This window comes from Labeo rohita, chromosome 21, assembly GCF_022985175.1.
Source record: "Labeo rohita strain BAU-BD-2019 chromosome 21, IGBB_LRoh.1.0, whole genome shotgun sequence".
Taxonomy (NCBI): Eukaryota; Metazoa; Chordata; class Actinopteri; order Cypriniformes; family Cyprinidae; genus Labeo; species Labeo rohita.
Window position 1 is genome coordinate 12178455 of NC_066889.1, and position 17262 is coordinate 12195716.

At 34.6% G+C, this 17262-nt stretch overlaps 1 protein-coding gene across 13 annotated transcripts in view; it reads left to right on the forward strand.

The window, feature by feature from the left end:
- Positions 1-17262, forward strand: part of nrxn2a (neurexin 2a) — a 497417-nt gene that overhangs the window by 174304 nt on the left and 305851 nt on the right. For 8 of the 13 annotated variants that reach the window (XM_051093387.1, XM_051093386.1, XM_051093393.1 and 5 more), the window contains 4 exons: positions 4458-4884; positions 7736-8119; positions 9787-9990; positions 15588-15614. In XM_051093387.1, coding sequence (XP_050949344.1) covers positions 4458-4884; positions 7736-8119; positions 9787-9990; positions 15588-15614 — 1042 coding nt within the window. The remainder of the gene's footprint in view (positions 1-4457; positions 4885-7735; positions 8120-9786; positions 9991-15587; positions 15615-17262) is intronic. The other 5 variants (XM_051093389.1, XM_051093395.1, XM_051093397.1 and 2 more) reach the window with 1 other exon arrangement.

Consider the following 17262-nt stretch of genomic DNA (forward strand, 5'->3'; position numbering starts at 1 on the left):
AAAACATCCAGTTATGCAGAATTTAAGTTGGTAAATATTTAGTTGATGACTTGTCAATACGATATACTATAATATATAGGATATGATTTTACTGCACAGTTCAACATATTAACATGAAATGAAAACTATAAATCTATTTCACTGCCTGGAGACCATTTGTTTCTTTGAATTGCAGCGATTAATTTGCTTCTCTTTTTAGTAGCTTTCAGCATTCTGTAAAATATACCTCAGGTTTCTTGTCAAATCTCTTTGTACAGTCAATCGCAAAATTCATTCTGGTTTTAGAGGTGTTTTGTGTGTTCTGTCGCAACATTCGCGTTGAAACCTATGCTGCCACTCAGTGGGCGGAGCCACAGCCACTCCAGCCGACGATGACATCACATGCATACCCTTTATATTACAAAATATAACATCAAAAAGTGCTTGTTTTTCTAAAGAAACATTGTCAGGATGTTACAGCAGGAGTCCGCGTCTCTCGCCTCCCCTGAACCCATTGAGCTTTAACATACCCCCTAAAGCCTGTGGTGAGAGGAGGCAATTCCTCCATCGCGATATGATTGGATATGGCTGGATATGTTCGGCTGTGATTGGTTCATGCAATAAATCCCGCCTTTTGTGTTTGAGCACATTCTGTGTTCGCGAATCAGTCTGAATGAACAAACTATAAATGCAAAATAATGGCGTTAATGGGAAGACTAATTTAAAAAAGTAAATAAACAGCTCACACACTTAGATATAACCATTTTGTTATATCAAAATGAGACTTAAAATGGCATTAAAAACATGATCTGTGGGAGTTTTTAGTGAGTAATCAGTTTGGTGAAATTTCAAGTAAATCTCCATGTCTGTGACCAGTATTCAGCAAGCTTTGATGACTGATGATTCCAAAAAAATAAAAATAGTTAAAAGTTAACTATTAAAAAGAATAGCTAAACATACGTTCATAAATTAAATATATTGTTCAAATTGTTTCTGCCTTAATGGGTTACTCCACCCCAAAATGAAAATTTTGTCATTAATCACTTACCCCCATGTCGTTCCAAACTCGTAAAAGCTTCGTTCATCTTTGGAACACAAATTAAGATATTTTTGATGCATTCTGACAGCTCTCTGACCCTCCCATAGACAGCAATTTAATTAACACAGTCAACATCCAAAAAAGTAGCAAGGAGATCGGTAAAATAATCCATGTGATATCAGGGGTTCAACCGTAATTTGACGAAGCTACGAGAATATTTTTGTACGCAAAGAAGACAAAAATAACAACTTTATTTAACAATTCATCTCCTCCACATCACCGTAGCGCCATTTTGGAGCATATCCGGTTACATTGTTTCCAAAACGGATACATTGTTTTCATTCGAATCAAAGTAAATAAACATATCCGCGTGGCGCAGCTGACGCATAACAGCATATGCCGTTTGCGTTCAGGGGATACGCTCCAAAACTGCGCTAGGGTGATGCGAAGGAGACGAATTGTTGAATAAAGTCATTATTTTTGTATATTTTTGAATATTGATGACATTGTTAATGTAAGTTCTGTTAGTGTAAGTAATGTTTATTTAACCAAGAAGATGTGACTCTAGAAGAAAAAAACCTTTGAGTGCTTTGCCTTTTAGCTCATTGTAGTTAATACTCTTTTTACTGATTAACTAATTTTCCGGATTACTCATTTTGGATGAACAGTTCTACACAGTCCCTTTCTGTGGCATGGTAATCAATTTTTCTTAATTAGTTTTCATTTTGTCAATTATATCTGTGCTGTTTTTATGCTCTGTTTATCAGCAGAGAATTTTCCAACCACTCAAACCTTGGTTCCAGGGTAAAAAATAAAAAATAAAATAAAAAATAAATAAAATAAAATGCATGAGAAATAAAATGGCTTACAGTATGTAGTTTGACCTCCTGAGTTTGACATTTTCTGAAGGTTTAGAATCTTTTGTCTGATAATTGGAAAAGGAAAAAGACATTCAGACCCTGTTTTGTTCCCCATTTTGAGAAGTGCCTGTTCCAAGAAGATTTTTACAATTTCTAAAGAAAATGAAAGTAGAGCTTGCCTGTGAAAAGTCTCCATGACAATACTTAGATGTGGTGTTTAGTTTGTTGAACGGTTATTGAGGTGCTCTTAGTGCTTCATAATGCAGTTGCTAAGGTGTTGTGTGTGGTTGCTAAGATAGCCCAATTACAAAAACAGTGTTCCTCGTCTAAATTAAGTATATGGTTTTATGGGGGTGTGAAAAATCCCTAACTCTAAGTATGAACGATTGTTATAGTGACCTCTGATTACTTACACGTGAGGTAGGAAACTAGTAACAAGACATTTTATAGAAGAAACATTGAGGGACATTTAGAATTTGTGAAGAAAAACGTTTTCCTGTTTCAATCTATATTGTATAAAGTGCTATAAATAAAGGCGATCTGTAGGAATATGTGCATAAAATACTATATATGTTTACTACTGTCCACCATGTTACCTTTACTGGGTACCTAACACAGTTGACAGGTAACTTAGTTGACATTTTTAGTGTTTTGGGCCTATGCTCAACATGGAAGCCTTGAACTACTGAGCATATGGTATGTTTAGAAATATATTTTCATAAACAAAACTAGTTTTAGTTAAATTGTTTTGTTAAAATTTCAGCAATAACACTTGTGTAACACTGTTGACAGTTAATTAATCCACTCTTGACACAGGTTTGTTAGTTTAATCAATATTAGGGGAAAGAGAGAAAACATAACTTTTAGTGTTTCATCCATGTGCTTCTAGAGAAAATATAATCATACTGTGCAAATTATGTGAGATTGGGACAAACCATTCCTTTTTGGGAATGTGATGCAAACCTGCAAAAACGTGTTAAATAACACAGATTTCCTTTTTGTATTTAATGCCATTTTATTAACCAATGTCTTTGCTACTGACCTTTGATGATCCGGTTCAACAATACTAATTAGCAAAAAGGACTTTAAATAAACTAGCATATGTACTTTGTTTTTTTATTACTGAAGAGTTTCGAACCTTCTTCTCCTGTGTACAGACATGAATTTATTTTTCCTTCGGCCAGGGCTTTTACGTTTGCCAAAAATATAACTGTTTATATTAAAATAAAACAAGCAAGCCCTGCCCAGATTTAAAAAGTAACGTGAATGTAACTCAAAAGTAACGTAACGCATTACTGTCCATATAAAGTAACTAAGTAAAGTAATTAGTTACTTTTAGGGAGTAATGCAATATTGTAATGCATTACTTTTAAAAGTAACTTTCCCCAACACTGCACCCAAATGTCTTGATAACCTAAATCTAACTGAAGGAAAAACTATTAAATTAATTTATATTTGTGGTATTTTTAATGTTTAAATGCAGAGTAAATGAGCAACTTTACAAAATCAGACAGCTGAATACTAAGGTTGTATGTGATATGAACATCATTTTTGAACAAAAGATATTGCTTTTTCAACATATAGTAATGTGATTGGGCAAAATATAACTGTGTACTAGAAAATTAAGCATTGGGGGTTTATATTGATGAAAATATATTAAAAATATACTTGACGGACATGAGATGTACCTACAATTATAGAATGACCCTTGAGATAACAGACCCGTATCTAAATCTGATAGCAAATTAGAAAGATTAGGATGCTTAGGTTGTGCAATCGGAGATGGTTTGAAACGGTCTCATTGATAGATCCCTCCAATTTTTTTCGTTCACGCTCTCGGGCAATAATTGCATTTTTCATGTTCCTCTGCTTGAAGCTGGCACCTCTTGTTTTGCTCCAACCTCTCCCTTTATTTTTCTGTCATGAGGGCTGACGAGAAACATGGCCGTCTTGTGTTATTTTCAGAGACACTCAAGTTCACACCCAGCAACAAAGCGTCAGTCATCATCTTCGGACAGAGAGAGCGGCTGGTGTAAAAATGAAAAGCATGTTTGCAGTGCAGGGCTGATTCGCCCATCTGGCTGTAGAGACAGAACATGTGACTGAGACAAAAAAATCAACCTCGGGGGACACATTCGCAATGTGTGTGTTGTAGGAATGTTATTTTAGGAGCATTTCGCTTCGTGTCTTACCGTGTGGGCTAGACATCATACCCTAGATCGAGATTTCTCAGTTGACGTCAGTTAATGAATGCACTGTTTATGTGTGCGATTCAGAAAACCACTTAGCTTTGGCGTCGTCAGTGCTAATGTTAGCGTAGGATGATTCATCATATTAATGAAACAGAATATCGATTAGACGAGGGTTTCTGTAGCGCACTAGATGAGGTCGCTAGGTTTATGTGATCCACTCGTGCTTTGAGTATTTAAAGAGACTGCTGTGTTTACCGACTTGAAAACCGTGCCCCCGAGGTACACACATCAGCTGCGGTTTATTTGTACCAGTGGGCAGCGGGCTACTCCATTCCACCCTGTTAGCATTCAAGCGCTTTTTTCCCTCTCTCTCTCTCCCCGTCCCAGGTGGTCTACACCAATAACGAGTTCAGACTGGAGCTCTCCCGCCTGGCTGAATTGCGCGACCCCAAGGTCACCCTCCACGGCGACCTGACCTTCCGCTGTGAGGATGTCGCCGCGTTAGACCCCGTCAGTTTCGACATGCCGACCGCTTACGTAACCCTTCCACGCTGGAACGCCAAGAAAACCGGTTCCGTGTCCTTCGACTTCCGAACCACCGAACCCAACGGCCTTCTGCTGTTCAGTCACGGGCGGCCACAGGGTTCCAAAGACCACAGACCGAAGGTGGACTTCTTTGCCATGGAGCTGCTTGAAGGTTTCCTGTACCTGCTCATGGACATGGGCTCCGGGAGCATCAAGATGAAAGTCGGGAACAAAAAGGTCAATGACGGAGAATGGTGTCATGTGGATTTCCAGAGAGAGGGCAGGAAAGGTCAGCAGGATCTTGCAAGATCAGCACACACATTATTTTCCTGTGTTGTTAACTTGCTTGCTTTAAAGGGACATTTCCTCTTAATCTCTGCCGTTAAAGCACTTCCTCGTTCTGCTCGCTTAGGGTCCATCTGATATGCATACTTCACAAACTGCTAAATCACTGTACTCCATTTCTTCTTCTTCTCATTACCTCTCATTACTGTAAGAGCTCAACTCAAATACGCTTTCCACAGTTTTAAAGCAGCAGGCCCGGCATAGGATTTAGCAGATCCCGGGGGAAGAGGTTGAAGACCTTTCCACTAGCTGAGCTTAGGAAAAAAAAAAGAAAGCACGGTGGATTGTTAATGCTAAATTAATGAAACTTCTTTTTTTAAAAAACTTGTGACAGCCATCGTGCAGTAGCTATTTTATGAGTTACTGAAATGATAGTCTTCGGGGATCAGTAGCAGCAGCATTAATTAAATTAGTTTTAATTAATTATTAACTAGGGCTGTCAATTAAACGTGTTTATTAACTGCTACTACAGTTGGCCACACCCCACAGGAAGTTGGAATTGGAATGACAGGAAAAGTAATTTACTGATTTACAATACACATCAAATACTGTCTGTCTTTCTGTCTGTCTGTCTGTCTGTCTGTCTATCTATCTTTTGTCTGTCTGTCTGTCTATCTATCTATCTTCTGTCTGTCTGTCTGTCTGTCTGTCTATCTATCTTCTGTCTGTCTGTCTATCTGTCTATCTATCTATCTTCTGTCTGTCTGTCTGTCTGTCTGTCTGTCTGTCTATCTATCTTCTGGCTGTCTGTCTATCTATCTATCTTCTGTTTGTCTGTCTGTCTGTCTATCTTTCTTTCTGTCTGTCTGTCTGTCTGTCTATCTATCTATCTATCTATCTATCTATCTATCTATCTATCTATCTATCTATCTTTCTGTCTGTCTGTCTGTCTGTCTGTCTGTCTTTCTGTCTGTCTATATATCTATCTATCTTTCTGTGTCTGTCTGCCTGCCTGCCTGTCTGTCTGTCTGTCTATCTATCTTCTATCTGTCTGTCTGTCTTCTGTCTGTCTGTCTATCTATCTATCTTCTGTCTGTCTGTCTGTCTGTGTCTGTCTGTCTATCTATCTTCTGTCTGTCTGTCTATCTATCTATCTTCTGTTTGTCTGTCTGTCTGTCTGTCTGTCTATCTTTCTGTCTGTCTGTCTGTCTGTCTATCTATCTATCTATCTATCTATCTATCTATCTATCTTTCTTTCTGTCTGTATGTCTGTCTGTCTTTCTGTCTGTCTGTCTATATATCTATCTATCTTTCTGTGTCTGTCTGTCTGTCTGCCTGCCTGCCTGCCTGTCTGTCTGTCTGTCTGTCTATCTATCTTCTATCTGTCTGTCTATCTTCTGTCTGTCTGTCTGTCTATCTATCTATCTATCTATCTATCTATCTATCTATCTGTCTGTCTATCTTCTGTCTGTCTGTCTATCTATCTATCTATCTACCTATCTTCTGTCTGTCTGTCTGTCTGTCTGCTGTTCTGTTGTTCAGTCTAGTGTTCTGTCTATCTGTCATTCTGTCTGTTCTGTCGTTGTTTGTTGTTCTATCTGTCATGTTGTTCAATCTAGTGTTCTTGACTATCTATCATTCTGTTTGATGTCCTGTCTTTCTATCCTTCTGCCTGTCATTCTATCTGTGGTTCTGTTTATGAACTGTTCCGTCTATCATTCTGTCTGTGAATTCTATCTGTCTATTGTTCTCTCTGTTCGTCCTTTGGTCTGTGGTTCTGTTTGTCTATCATTCTGTCTGTCATTTATCTGTTGTTCCCTCTATCTATCATTTGGTCTGGAATTCTGTTTATCAATCGTTCTCTCTGTTGTTCTCTTTGTCTGTTTTTTGTTTATTCTGTTTGTCATTCCATGTCAATCGTTCTGTTGTTCTTTCTATCATTGTATCATTGTTTTCTATTTCCCTTCTACTTGTATTCACATTCATAGTTGCTGTCTCAGTTCATATTAAAGGGATAGTTCACCCAAAAATGAAAATTCTGTCATTAATTACTCTCCCTCATGTTGTTTCAAACCCGTAAGACCTTTGTTCATCTTCAGAACACAAATTGGGATATTTTTGATGAAATCCAAGAGCTTTCTGACCCTGCATAGACAGCAACTGACACGTTCAAGGCCCAGAAAGGTAGTAAGGACATCATTGGCATCAGTTTTCATCAACGGTTTCTAAATTTTATGAAGCTACGAGAATACTTTTGTGTGCAAATTACAAAAATTTGTTGTGGTGTTCAAGAATGCACATCAAAGACACTAAAGAGCAGAAATTGTTGAATAAAGTTATTTTTTGTTTTCTTAGCAAATAAAAATGGATTATTTTAACAATGTCCTTGCTACCTTTTTGGGCCTTGAACGTGCTAGGTGCGCTGCTGTCTATGCAGGGTCAGAAAGCTCTCGGATTACATCCGTAATATCTTTTTTGCGTCTGAAGATGAACAACGGTCTTACAGGTTTGGAACGACATGAGGGTGGGTAATTAATTACAGAATTTTTATTCTGAGGTGGACTATCCCTTCAGGAAAAGTAAACTGCATTTGAAAGGCATTCTCAATTCGATTCTCAATAGCACATGCTCTTGTAGTCTAAGCGAATGATTTTGTGAGTATTTCCAATTTAATTAACTCCTTACGTGATCATAAACACATCATGTAACCAATTTCTTTTGTATTTTCAAATCATTTGACAGTCCTATTATTATTATTGGGTCAATCTGCCTACAAACGTTGTGGTGCACTGGTTCACAAACAGATTATCATTTCTTTTTGATCTTGTTTTTTTTATTAATTTTCTATCTCCTAGGCTCCATCTCCGTTAACGGCCGCAGCATGCCCTTCTCTACCAACGAGGGCAGTGAGATTCTGGATCTCGATGGTGAAATGTATCTGGGGGGTCTGCCGGAGGACAGCGGTGGTCTTCCTCTCCCCCCAGAGGTGTGGACCGCCCGCCTCAGGCTGGGCTTTGTGGGTTGCGTGCGGGATCTCTTTATAGATGGGCGCAGCAAGGACCTGCGGCGTTTGGCGGAGCTTCAGAGCTCTCCGGGTGTCAGCAGCTTCTGTACGAGAGAGACCCATAGGAGGTGCAGCTCTGAGCCCTGCGCCCACGGAGGCCGCTGCCGTGAGGGCTGGAATCGACACGTCTGCGACTGCACTGGAACTGGATATCTGGGCCCCAACTGTGAGATGGGTGAGGAAAGTAGGGCTTAAAGCAGTGAGGAGGGAGGATTAAACATGGGATTACTTCTCACCGATGAGACACGTTCTCATAAAGAAGAGCAAGGCTTCAGTGCTTCACTTGTATGCTTTTATATTGAGATACAGCTGCACTTCAGCTCTATTCATCAGATCCCACCTGCCTAGACCTTTGTTTGTTGTTGCAGTGGCGTTTCTAACTCTTTCCTGCCCTCTGCTGTCTGTAGCTAAGAATAGCAGTGTGACCACACAATGTCCACTACAGACATGTCACGGGTGACTCAGCAAGGGTGCACATGGTCTTGAAATGATATTTTAATAGTTATGTGTAGCAAATAATGTAATTATTATACTAAAATTAGCTTGTAGCATTGTCAGCTTGTGACAGACTGTTAAGCCCAGTGAATGAGTTCTTTGCTAATAATCATGTATAATTGATAAAAGAAGTTTATCTGAACATCTTTATTTTCTTTGATTTGATTTTACTGATCTGATGAGTACAGCAAGTGTGTTGTGGATTTACATTACAGTTTTATGTATTCTTACTATAGTAAACTAAAACTAACCTGACTAACTTAACTGACTAAACATAAATAAAAAAAAAAAAAAAAAATAATAATAATAGTAATAATAATAATAAGAAGAAGAAAATCACTGATGTAGGAACATAACTAGAATGAAAGTAAAAAATTATAAAAACTGTGTAGGCACAAAAAAACAGTAACTAATAACAATTGCAAAACACAGTTACTAAATTTAAAATGGAAATGGAAAGTAAAAATGTAAAAACTGTTTATAAAAATTATTATAACCAATAATAAAGATAATAATAATAATTAAAAAAATAATAATTAAAATATTTTTTAAATAATTTTGATAATTTAATAATTAAAAAAAAAAAAATATATATATGCCCCTTAAAAAAAACAGTACCTAATAAAAATGAAAAAAAAAAAACAACAACAAAGTTACTAAAATGAAAATGGAAAGTAAGAATTTAAAAAATAATTCAAAATATATATATAAAAAACTATAACAGTGAAGTATCTGAAGCCTGTTGTACTTACACTGTTGTAAGTACTAAAATAATTTAATAATAATAATAATAATAAATACAAATAATAATAAGAAGAAGAAAAAGAAGAGCAAGAAGAATTATAAAATCATCATTTTAATTTTTAAAAATAATAATAAAAACTATGCCACTTAAAAAAAAACAGTACCTAATAAAAATGAAAAAAAAAACACACAACAAAGTTACTAAAATGAAAATGAAAATAGAAAGTACAAATTTTAAAAAGAACTCAAAATATATATAAAAAACTATAACAGTGAAGTATCTGAAGCATCTTGATAATACTACAATAACACTGTAAGTAAGTACTTAACACTAAGTACTAAAATAATTTAATGATAATAATAATAATAATAATAATAATAGTTTCCATTACATGTATATTAACAATGTAAAAAAAATGATTTATTTATGTATGTATTTATTTAAGTACAGTGTAACTTCATGTAACACACAATACTACTCATATTACTACTACTTCTACTAATATTACTACTAATAATTTTAAAATGTAAAAGCAGCTGAAAAGGTCCTTATTTTTGAGACCTGCGTTTTCTAATTTACTCTCTTTCTTCCTGCTCTCTCAGAGTCTGCAGTGTTGAGTTATGACGGCAGCATGTTTCTGAAGGTCCTGATGCCTCACGCGGTTCATACCGAGGCTGAGGACGTGTCTCTGCGCTTTATGTCGCAGAGGGCTTACGGTCTGCTCATGGCCACCACCTCCAAAGAGTCCGCCGACACCCTGCGCCTGGAGCTGGACGGGGGAAGAGTCAGACTTACCGTCAACCTAGGTAACCTTCCACCGCTGACCTCCGAACTCAAGCCACTCATAGAACAAGTCTGGGGTCCCTCCCAGAACGCATTTCACCTTCATTCCTCCATCTTTATCTCTTTCTTGTCTTCCTCTCTCACTGTCTCTCCTTCTTTCTATCTCTCTCACCTGTGCAGCCTTCAATGGCTATCTTTTCTGCAGCTTTTGGAGCAGACAGCCAGAGAGACCAACCCATGTAGTTTTTCCTCAGAAGGCACACTGAGTCATAATAGGAGAGACAGAGGGGAAATTATATAATTTTCTATTTTCATTTTCCTACATTTTTGTACCTGCTATTTCTAGCCACAAGAAACATTTATATGTAATATAATTTTATATATGTAATGTAATATATATATATATATATAAATTAAATGTATGTGTGTTTAATATATAACTTATATATTATATATAATAATAATAAGGAATAAAATATTAAATTATATATATATATATATATATGTATGTATATGTATTTAAATATATACATATATAAAGTATATAATAAATAATAAGAAATAATATAAAGCATAAAATAATAATTAATATAAATTAATATCAGTTTAATATGCAATAAAATGGAATTTTATAAATATATATATATATATATATATATAAAGTAAAAAATAAAGCATAAAATAAAGCATAAAATAATAATTAATATACATTAATTATGTGTGTGTTTGTGTTTAATTAATATATAACATATATTATAGATAATAATAATAATAAATAATATAATATTATATAATAATAATATTATAATATTAGTATAATTAATAGAGGAAGAAGAAAATATATATATATATATATATATATATATATATATAAAGTAATATACAATAAATAATAATAAGTAATATAAAGCATAAAATAATAAAGTAAAATAATAATTAATATAAATTAATATCAGTTTAATATGCAATAAAATTTCTATATATATATATATATATATAGTGAAGCAAATTACTAATGTAAATTTATATAATTCAAATCAAATATAATATAATAAAATGCAATAATAATTCATAAAATATGAATTTAATATTAGCCACTATATTTCAAGAGGAGCACATCTAAAAGCAATAATATTATTGCTTTAATAATTATCAGTGTAATATAATTTAATTGCTTACACCTTTATATGACTAGTTTAATGATCAAGAATAATATAATTGAATAAATATTTGTATATTTGTATATTTTTTATGTGTGTTTATGTATGTATGTATGTGTATATATATATATATATATATATATACACACACACACACACACACACACACACACACGATGTATATTTTATTCTTCAAATTTTACATTTTTATTACATATTTTATAGGATCAGACTTTTAATTAAGTCCTGTAGTTTTTTGTTATACTGTACTTTTGGCTATCAACCTCACAGCCATAATGAAATCTTCCACAGTAGCTGTCATCTAAAATGAAACAGCCTTTCTAGATAAAATCCTGTAGATACAAGAAATAATAGATAGAAGTTTAATTTCAAAGGCTGTCGAACTTTGGACAGAAAGAAAATCACAGGGGGTTCAGGAAATATTTCAACCATAGTGATAAAAAGTATTAGAATCACATTTCTTTTTTTTCAAGCATCGAGACTTTACCAAGTATATGCTGAATAAGTGTTAGCAGTCTAGCTTGTTTGTGACCGAAAAAATGTAATTGCCCCCTGATCTCTCCCAGCATAAGAACCAAACAGTAATTCTTCTAAAGTCTCTCACTGCCCTCTCAGCTCAGACTCCTGCTCTGATGGCAGACTGTGTCTGTTTGTACAGAAGATTACAGACAGTTCCAGTCCACAGGAGAGTGGAGTCTGAGCTAGTCTTGCTGTCTTTGAGTGGAGTGTGACAGTGAGACAGGTCCCTGGCTGTCTGTGGTCACTCTTCTGTAGCGGTTGACAGATTGAGAGTTCACCACAGCCAAGAGTGTTCGCACTGTTCCGTACGATCAATTACTTCTCGTCATTATTGTGTCAGAAATTTGGGTCGACTTTTATTATATTATTAATGTAGACATGTATTAAATGTATTTAAGGATGAGTAATGGAATATAATCACAGCATTTTTTTTTTTTTCTTTAATTAAGCTATAGCATTTATGCATTTACACTCAATCTATTTAGACTACTGTTTTCCATACAAATACCTAGGAACCATATTACATTTTTACCATGATACTGAGGTGCTATATGGTTTTAACTGTTATCATAATCTATAGATGATACTATGGAAGAGCAACGGTTAATTTAAAAATAAATAAAAATAAATAAATAAAATAATAATAATACTTCAATTGCATCATATAAAAATTAGGTTGCTACAATTTTTACAGATATTACTAATTTTGATAGTGAACATGAATCTACATCTGCATCCTAATTCAAGCTACTATCAAATGTGTGTTCCTAAAAGACAAAAAAAAATGTTATATAAATATTATTAATATTATCAGGTAACACAAACCTGTTTCTTGATTTCAAACAATATTACTCATTAAAACATGAAGAACTAAGAAATGTTTTTTTTTTCTATTAAGACATTTATTTTGTTAAGGAAACATGACTGGAAAAGCGTTGTCATGTTCTGACCATAAATAATATTTTAAAGCCACATTTAACCATCTGGTTTTCACATCTTTCACATTAGAGCAAAAATCTGCCTTTAAACTTGAAAGAAATAAAAAATTGACATTTATCGTGATAATTATCGATATCGACTGATATGAAAAAAATATTATTGTGATCATTTTTTGGCCTTAACGCAGTGAAAAATACTTTGTGGAGCAAAGAGGAAACTGACAACACACCGACAGACAAGACAGAGCCGATTACTTTGGGTATGAAACAAAGTCTCAGGTTTCAAATCAAGTCATTTATAAAGAAATTCAAACAACGAATACTGTTTTGTAGCTTTTTAGTGACAGATCGCTGTGCTGTAGCGTCTCAGATCAAGCAGCACATTAACCGATCATTTCTTTTTCTTTAGCTAGAGCATGAAATAAACAAAAATGAACATCAGGGGCCAGTTGTGTGTAAGCCTCTATGTCAAGACAGTGTCTTAAGAACTAGTCTGAACAACTAGCAGTTAGCCAAGGGGTAATCAGTCTTATTTTTTTTGGATTCAACTTAGACTATTCTACATTTTATGTAACTGAATTTTAAAAATTATGACCAGTCTTAAAGAAAACAATTAGCTGACACTAACACTAGTCTAAATTTTTTATGCAACTGGATTTCTCATGGCAATACATGCCATTTTTCAAGTTCAAGTCCACCTACGTTAATGTACCCTCCTGTCTGCTGTTATGACTGGTCTGATCACCTCTCAGTCAAACTCCAGGTGAAGGGTCAATTCCATTCAATATAACAAACAAACTTCAAATTAAATTGTTCTATAAGCAAATATTCTTTATTTTAATTGAGGCAAGAGATCAAAAACAGTGATTTTAGTGGTGCTGTAAAAGTATGCAAAATCATGAATATTGTGATGATTTTAATATGCTTTTTATTAACCATTAAGTTTACTGATAATGTCATTGCAATTATTTTACCATTCTGTCCTTGTTTCTTGATTTAACCTAATTTAAAGTTATCTAAGCTTTTAGAGGCAAACATTCTCACAGTTTCTGAAAGTCTGATTTATTTCTGCAAATAAAGGAAAAACAGCAAAAATAAATATAAATAAATAAATAAAATTGCCATGAAAAACAGCATTAAGAAATGTAAATGGTTATTTTATTGAAAAAAAGTATATGCAGATACACAAACATTCAAAAGTTTGGGGTATTTTTCAGAAATTAATATGTTTATTAATCAAAAATGCATTAAATTGATCAAATGTGACATTTAAATTTTACAAAAACACTTTATTTCCAAAAATGATGTTCTTTTGACCTGTCAATTCTTAAAAAAACATGCATTGCCCTTCAAAGGTTTAAAAACACCCTAGAAAAGTGGGGTTTTGGACAATATTGGCATGAATCCTTTTTAAATTTGTGTTAATTTTGCACTGATAATGGACAACACAAACTCACGAAAACATATTTTATTGCATAAACAGTTTATATATAGAAAAAACTTAAATTTTCGATTCATCAAAATATCCACCATTAGCAGTTATTACAGCTCTGCATAATCTGAGCATAAATTCATTCTATTCTGAACTTAATTGGCAATCAATTGTTGAAGCTATTAAGATGTGCTGACCCAAAAATCTTTTAAAAACCTGGGCCAAGTTTAAACCAGTAACCAGGCATCACAGCTGGCAAAGGGGCATGTCTGACTTTGACATGTATGTATTGCCATTATTATGTAATCAAAATGAAAATTATTATTGCTGGTCTTCAATGATAATGTCAAATTACTTTAATGTATTTGCACCAAAAAATGATAAGGATTTATGCTCATATAGTCCAAAACCACACTTTGCCAGGGGTGTTTCCAAACTTTTGGAGGGCAGTGTAAATTAATAAATAAAAAAACAAAAATATTTCACAAAAGGAACACAGCTGTTTTTTGGTAATAATCAATGTTTCTTGAGCAAATCAGCATAATCAAATGATTTCTGAGGAATCATATAAAAGACTGAAGACTGGAGTAATGGCTGCTAATGCAGCTTCATTATCAAAGGAATAAAATGCAATTTAAAATATATTGAAATATATAACAGATATTTTATATTGTAACAATTTTTCAACAATCTCCCTCACACACCTGTAAATAACTGATAGGAATGCAGAAAAAAACAACCAAAAAAGGTCCAACTTCAAAACAAAAAAAGAATAAATCCCACACGCTATCCACACTTGAAAATGTATCAAAATAGGTTTATTAACTCACATTAACTCACGTTTGATATTGTAATAATTTGTCACAACGCTATTGTTTGTACTGTATTTTTTTAATAACTTCTTTCAAAAACCTTCGTTTTTTTCAAAATCTTACAGACCCCAAACTTTTGAACAGTATGCACTTATTTGTTATATTGTTTCATGAAATTGAAAAGCTTTTACCTTAAACAGTATTCAGCTTTCTTTGAAGCAACAATAACTGCGTTTTAAACCATTTCAAAAGAAGCACATCAAGATATCTCTGTCTCTATATATAATGTCTCTCAAACATTTTCAAAAGGCTGAAAAATATTCCAGTGTATATTTGTTTAGCTCTTCTGCCCAGTCTATAGGTGACCTGTTTTGTAAGCATGAGCTCTTGGCTGATGGTGCAGACTGCCCCTGCCTACAGTCACACTGGCACCACCCACATACAGGAAGGAGGCAAAGCACAGGCTAAATCCAATGTTTTGTCTGTGTATTTATAAATTGCCAAAAGCCATATTTGGTCTTGGCATTTCACTTATCCTCGGATGTGCTGTCTCCCGTCCTGCGATTGTGGGGTGTGGGCCTTTGTAGAAAGGGCCATTCTGACTCTCACCTTGTCCCCGGATGGTTGACTCTATGCAAGAACTGTTTGTTTGTCTGCAGATTGAACCTTGAAGGATGTGGTTTTGAATTTTAGTTTCTTTTCCTTTAAATCTCACCATCTCACTCTCTTTCCCACCAGATTGTATCGGGATAGACTGTAACCTTAGTAAGTGATTCTTTTATCTGCAATGCTATTTTTATCTCTTCTCTCTCTCATGCTCAGCCCCAATTCATCCAAAGTTTCTTCTCCTCCCTCGTAATCCTGTCTTCCTGCACCGTTAACACAGATTTTCTTTTGAACATGTTCCCAGTTTGCATCCCTCTCTCTCTCTCTCTCTCTCTCTCTCTCCCCAACACCCCCCTCTCCCGTGTTCCCTCAATCTCAATCTCTTTTGTTCCGCAAAATATGCCGATTTGCTGCGGTGTTTGAAATTAAGCATAACCATCCCAACAGTTTCCATTTCAACACCATATGTTTCTCACTGTTCCTCCAATCCTCTTGTCTGTTTCATGTCCCCGTGGGACTGTTACATAAGGAAAATACGATAATAAACCATATAATAAAAGAAGAGATCTTCATTTGCCAAATCAGGCGTGAGGTTGAACATTGCCTGTATTTGAGCGCTGTTACATCCATGCGTATGTGTTCGGAAACGATGCAATCCTCAGTATTAGCAATGAAGTGATGCTGAAGGTAAGTGGTGTGAATCGGATGTATGAGACGAAAGGACCGCAGACTGTGTGTATGTGTGTGTGCTTAGCTACAGTTTGAAAAAAGCAGACTTTTTGGGTCATTCGGGATATCCTCGTTTGGAAAAAAAAGTTTTTGTTTTAAGCAACGTCCTCATTAATCCGGATACATACAAAAACTGCGTTTTCGTTTTAAAACGCTGTCTGTCCACATCAGTGTTTCAAGCATTTTCCAACATTTTTTCATCCACACTGAAACATCGGAAAACATTCACTTTGCGCATGTGGAAAACCTCATAAAATTATACAGACATATTCCATTTTTACGCATGAAAATTTTTCTGGCAGGATCAGTTTATTTATGGAAATATGTAACCCTGGACCACAAAACCAGTCATAAGGGTCATTTTTTGTTTTATTGAGATTTATACACCATCTGAAAGCTGAATAAATAAGTTTTCCATTGATGTATGGTTTGTTAGGACAGGACAGTATTTCTTGAGATACAAGTATTTGAAAATCTACAATCTAAGGGTGCAAAAAAATCTAAATACTGAGAACATCGCCTTTAAAGTTGTCCAAATGAAGTTCTTAGCAATGCATATTACTGATCAAAAATGAAGTTTTGATATATTTACGGTAGGAAATTTACAAAATATCGTCCTAGAACATGATCTTTACTTTAATATCCTAATGATTTTTGGCATAAAAGAAAAATCGATAATTTTGACCCATACAGTGTATTTTTAATTTTATACCTGTACTACTTAAGACTGGTTTTGTGGTCCAGGACTGGTTTGAAACGTCCAGGTCACGCTCACTCGCCATTGTATGTTTGATCTTAAACACAACTGCCCTCATGTTTTGCCACAGGATGGCAATTGTAAATAAATTTTCTGTCATCTTTGCAGGACTGTGATATAAAGAGTGTATTTTGGCAACAATGAAAGTGAAACTGAATAGCACAATACCAGTATGAGCATAGATAATTATTGATACAATATCCCAACAGGCACCGGACGTCAATATAACGTCAAGTTGACACTGGACCCCAACTTAGGACAAACGTTGCATTTTGGTTAAGAATGAAAATTGGGTTGACGTCAGTATTGACGTTGATTTAA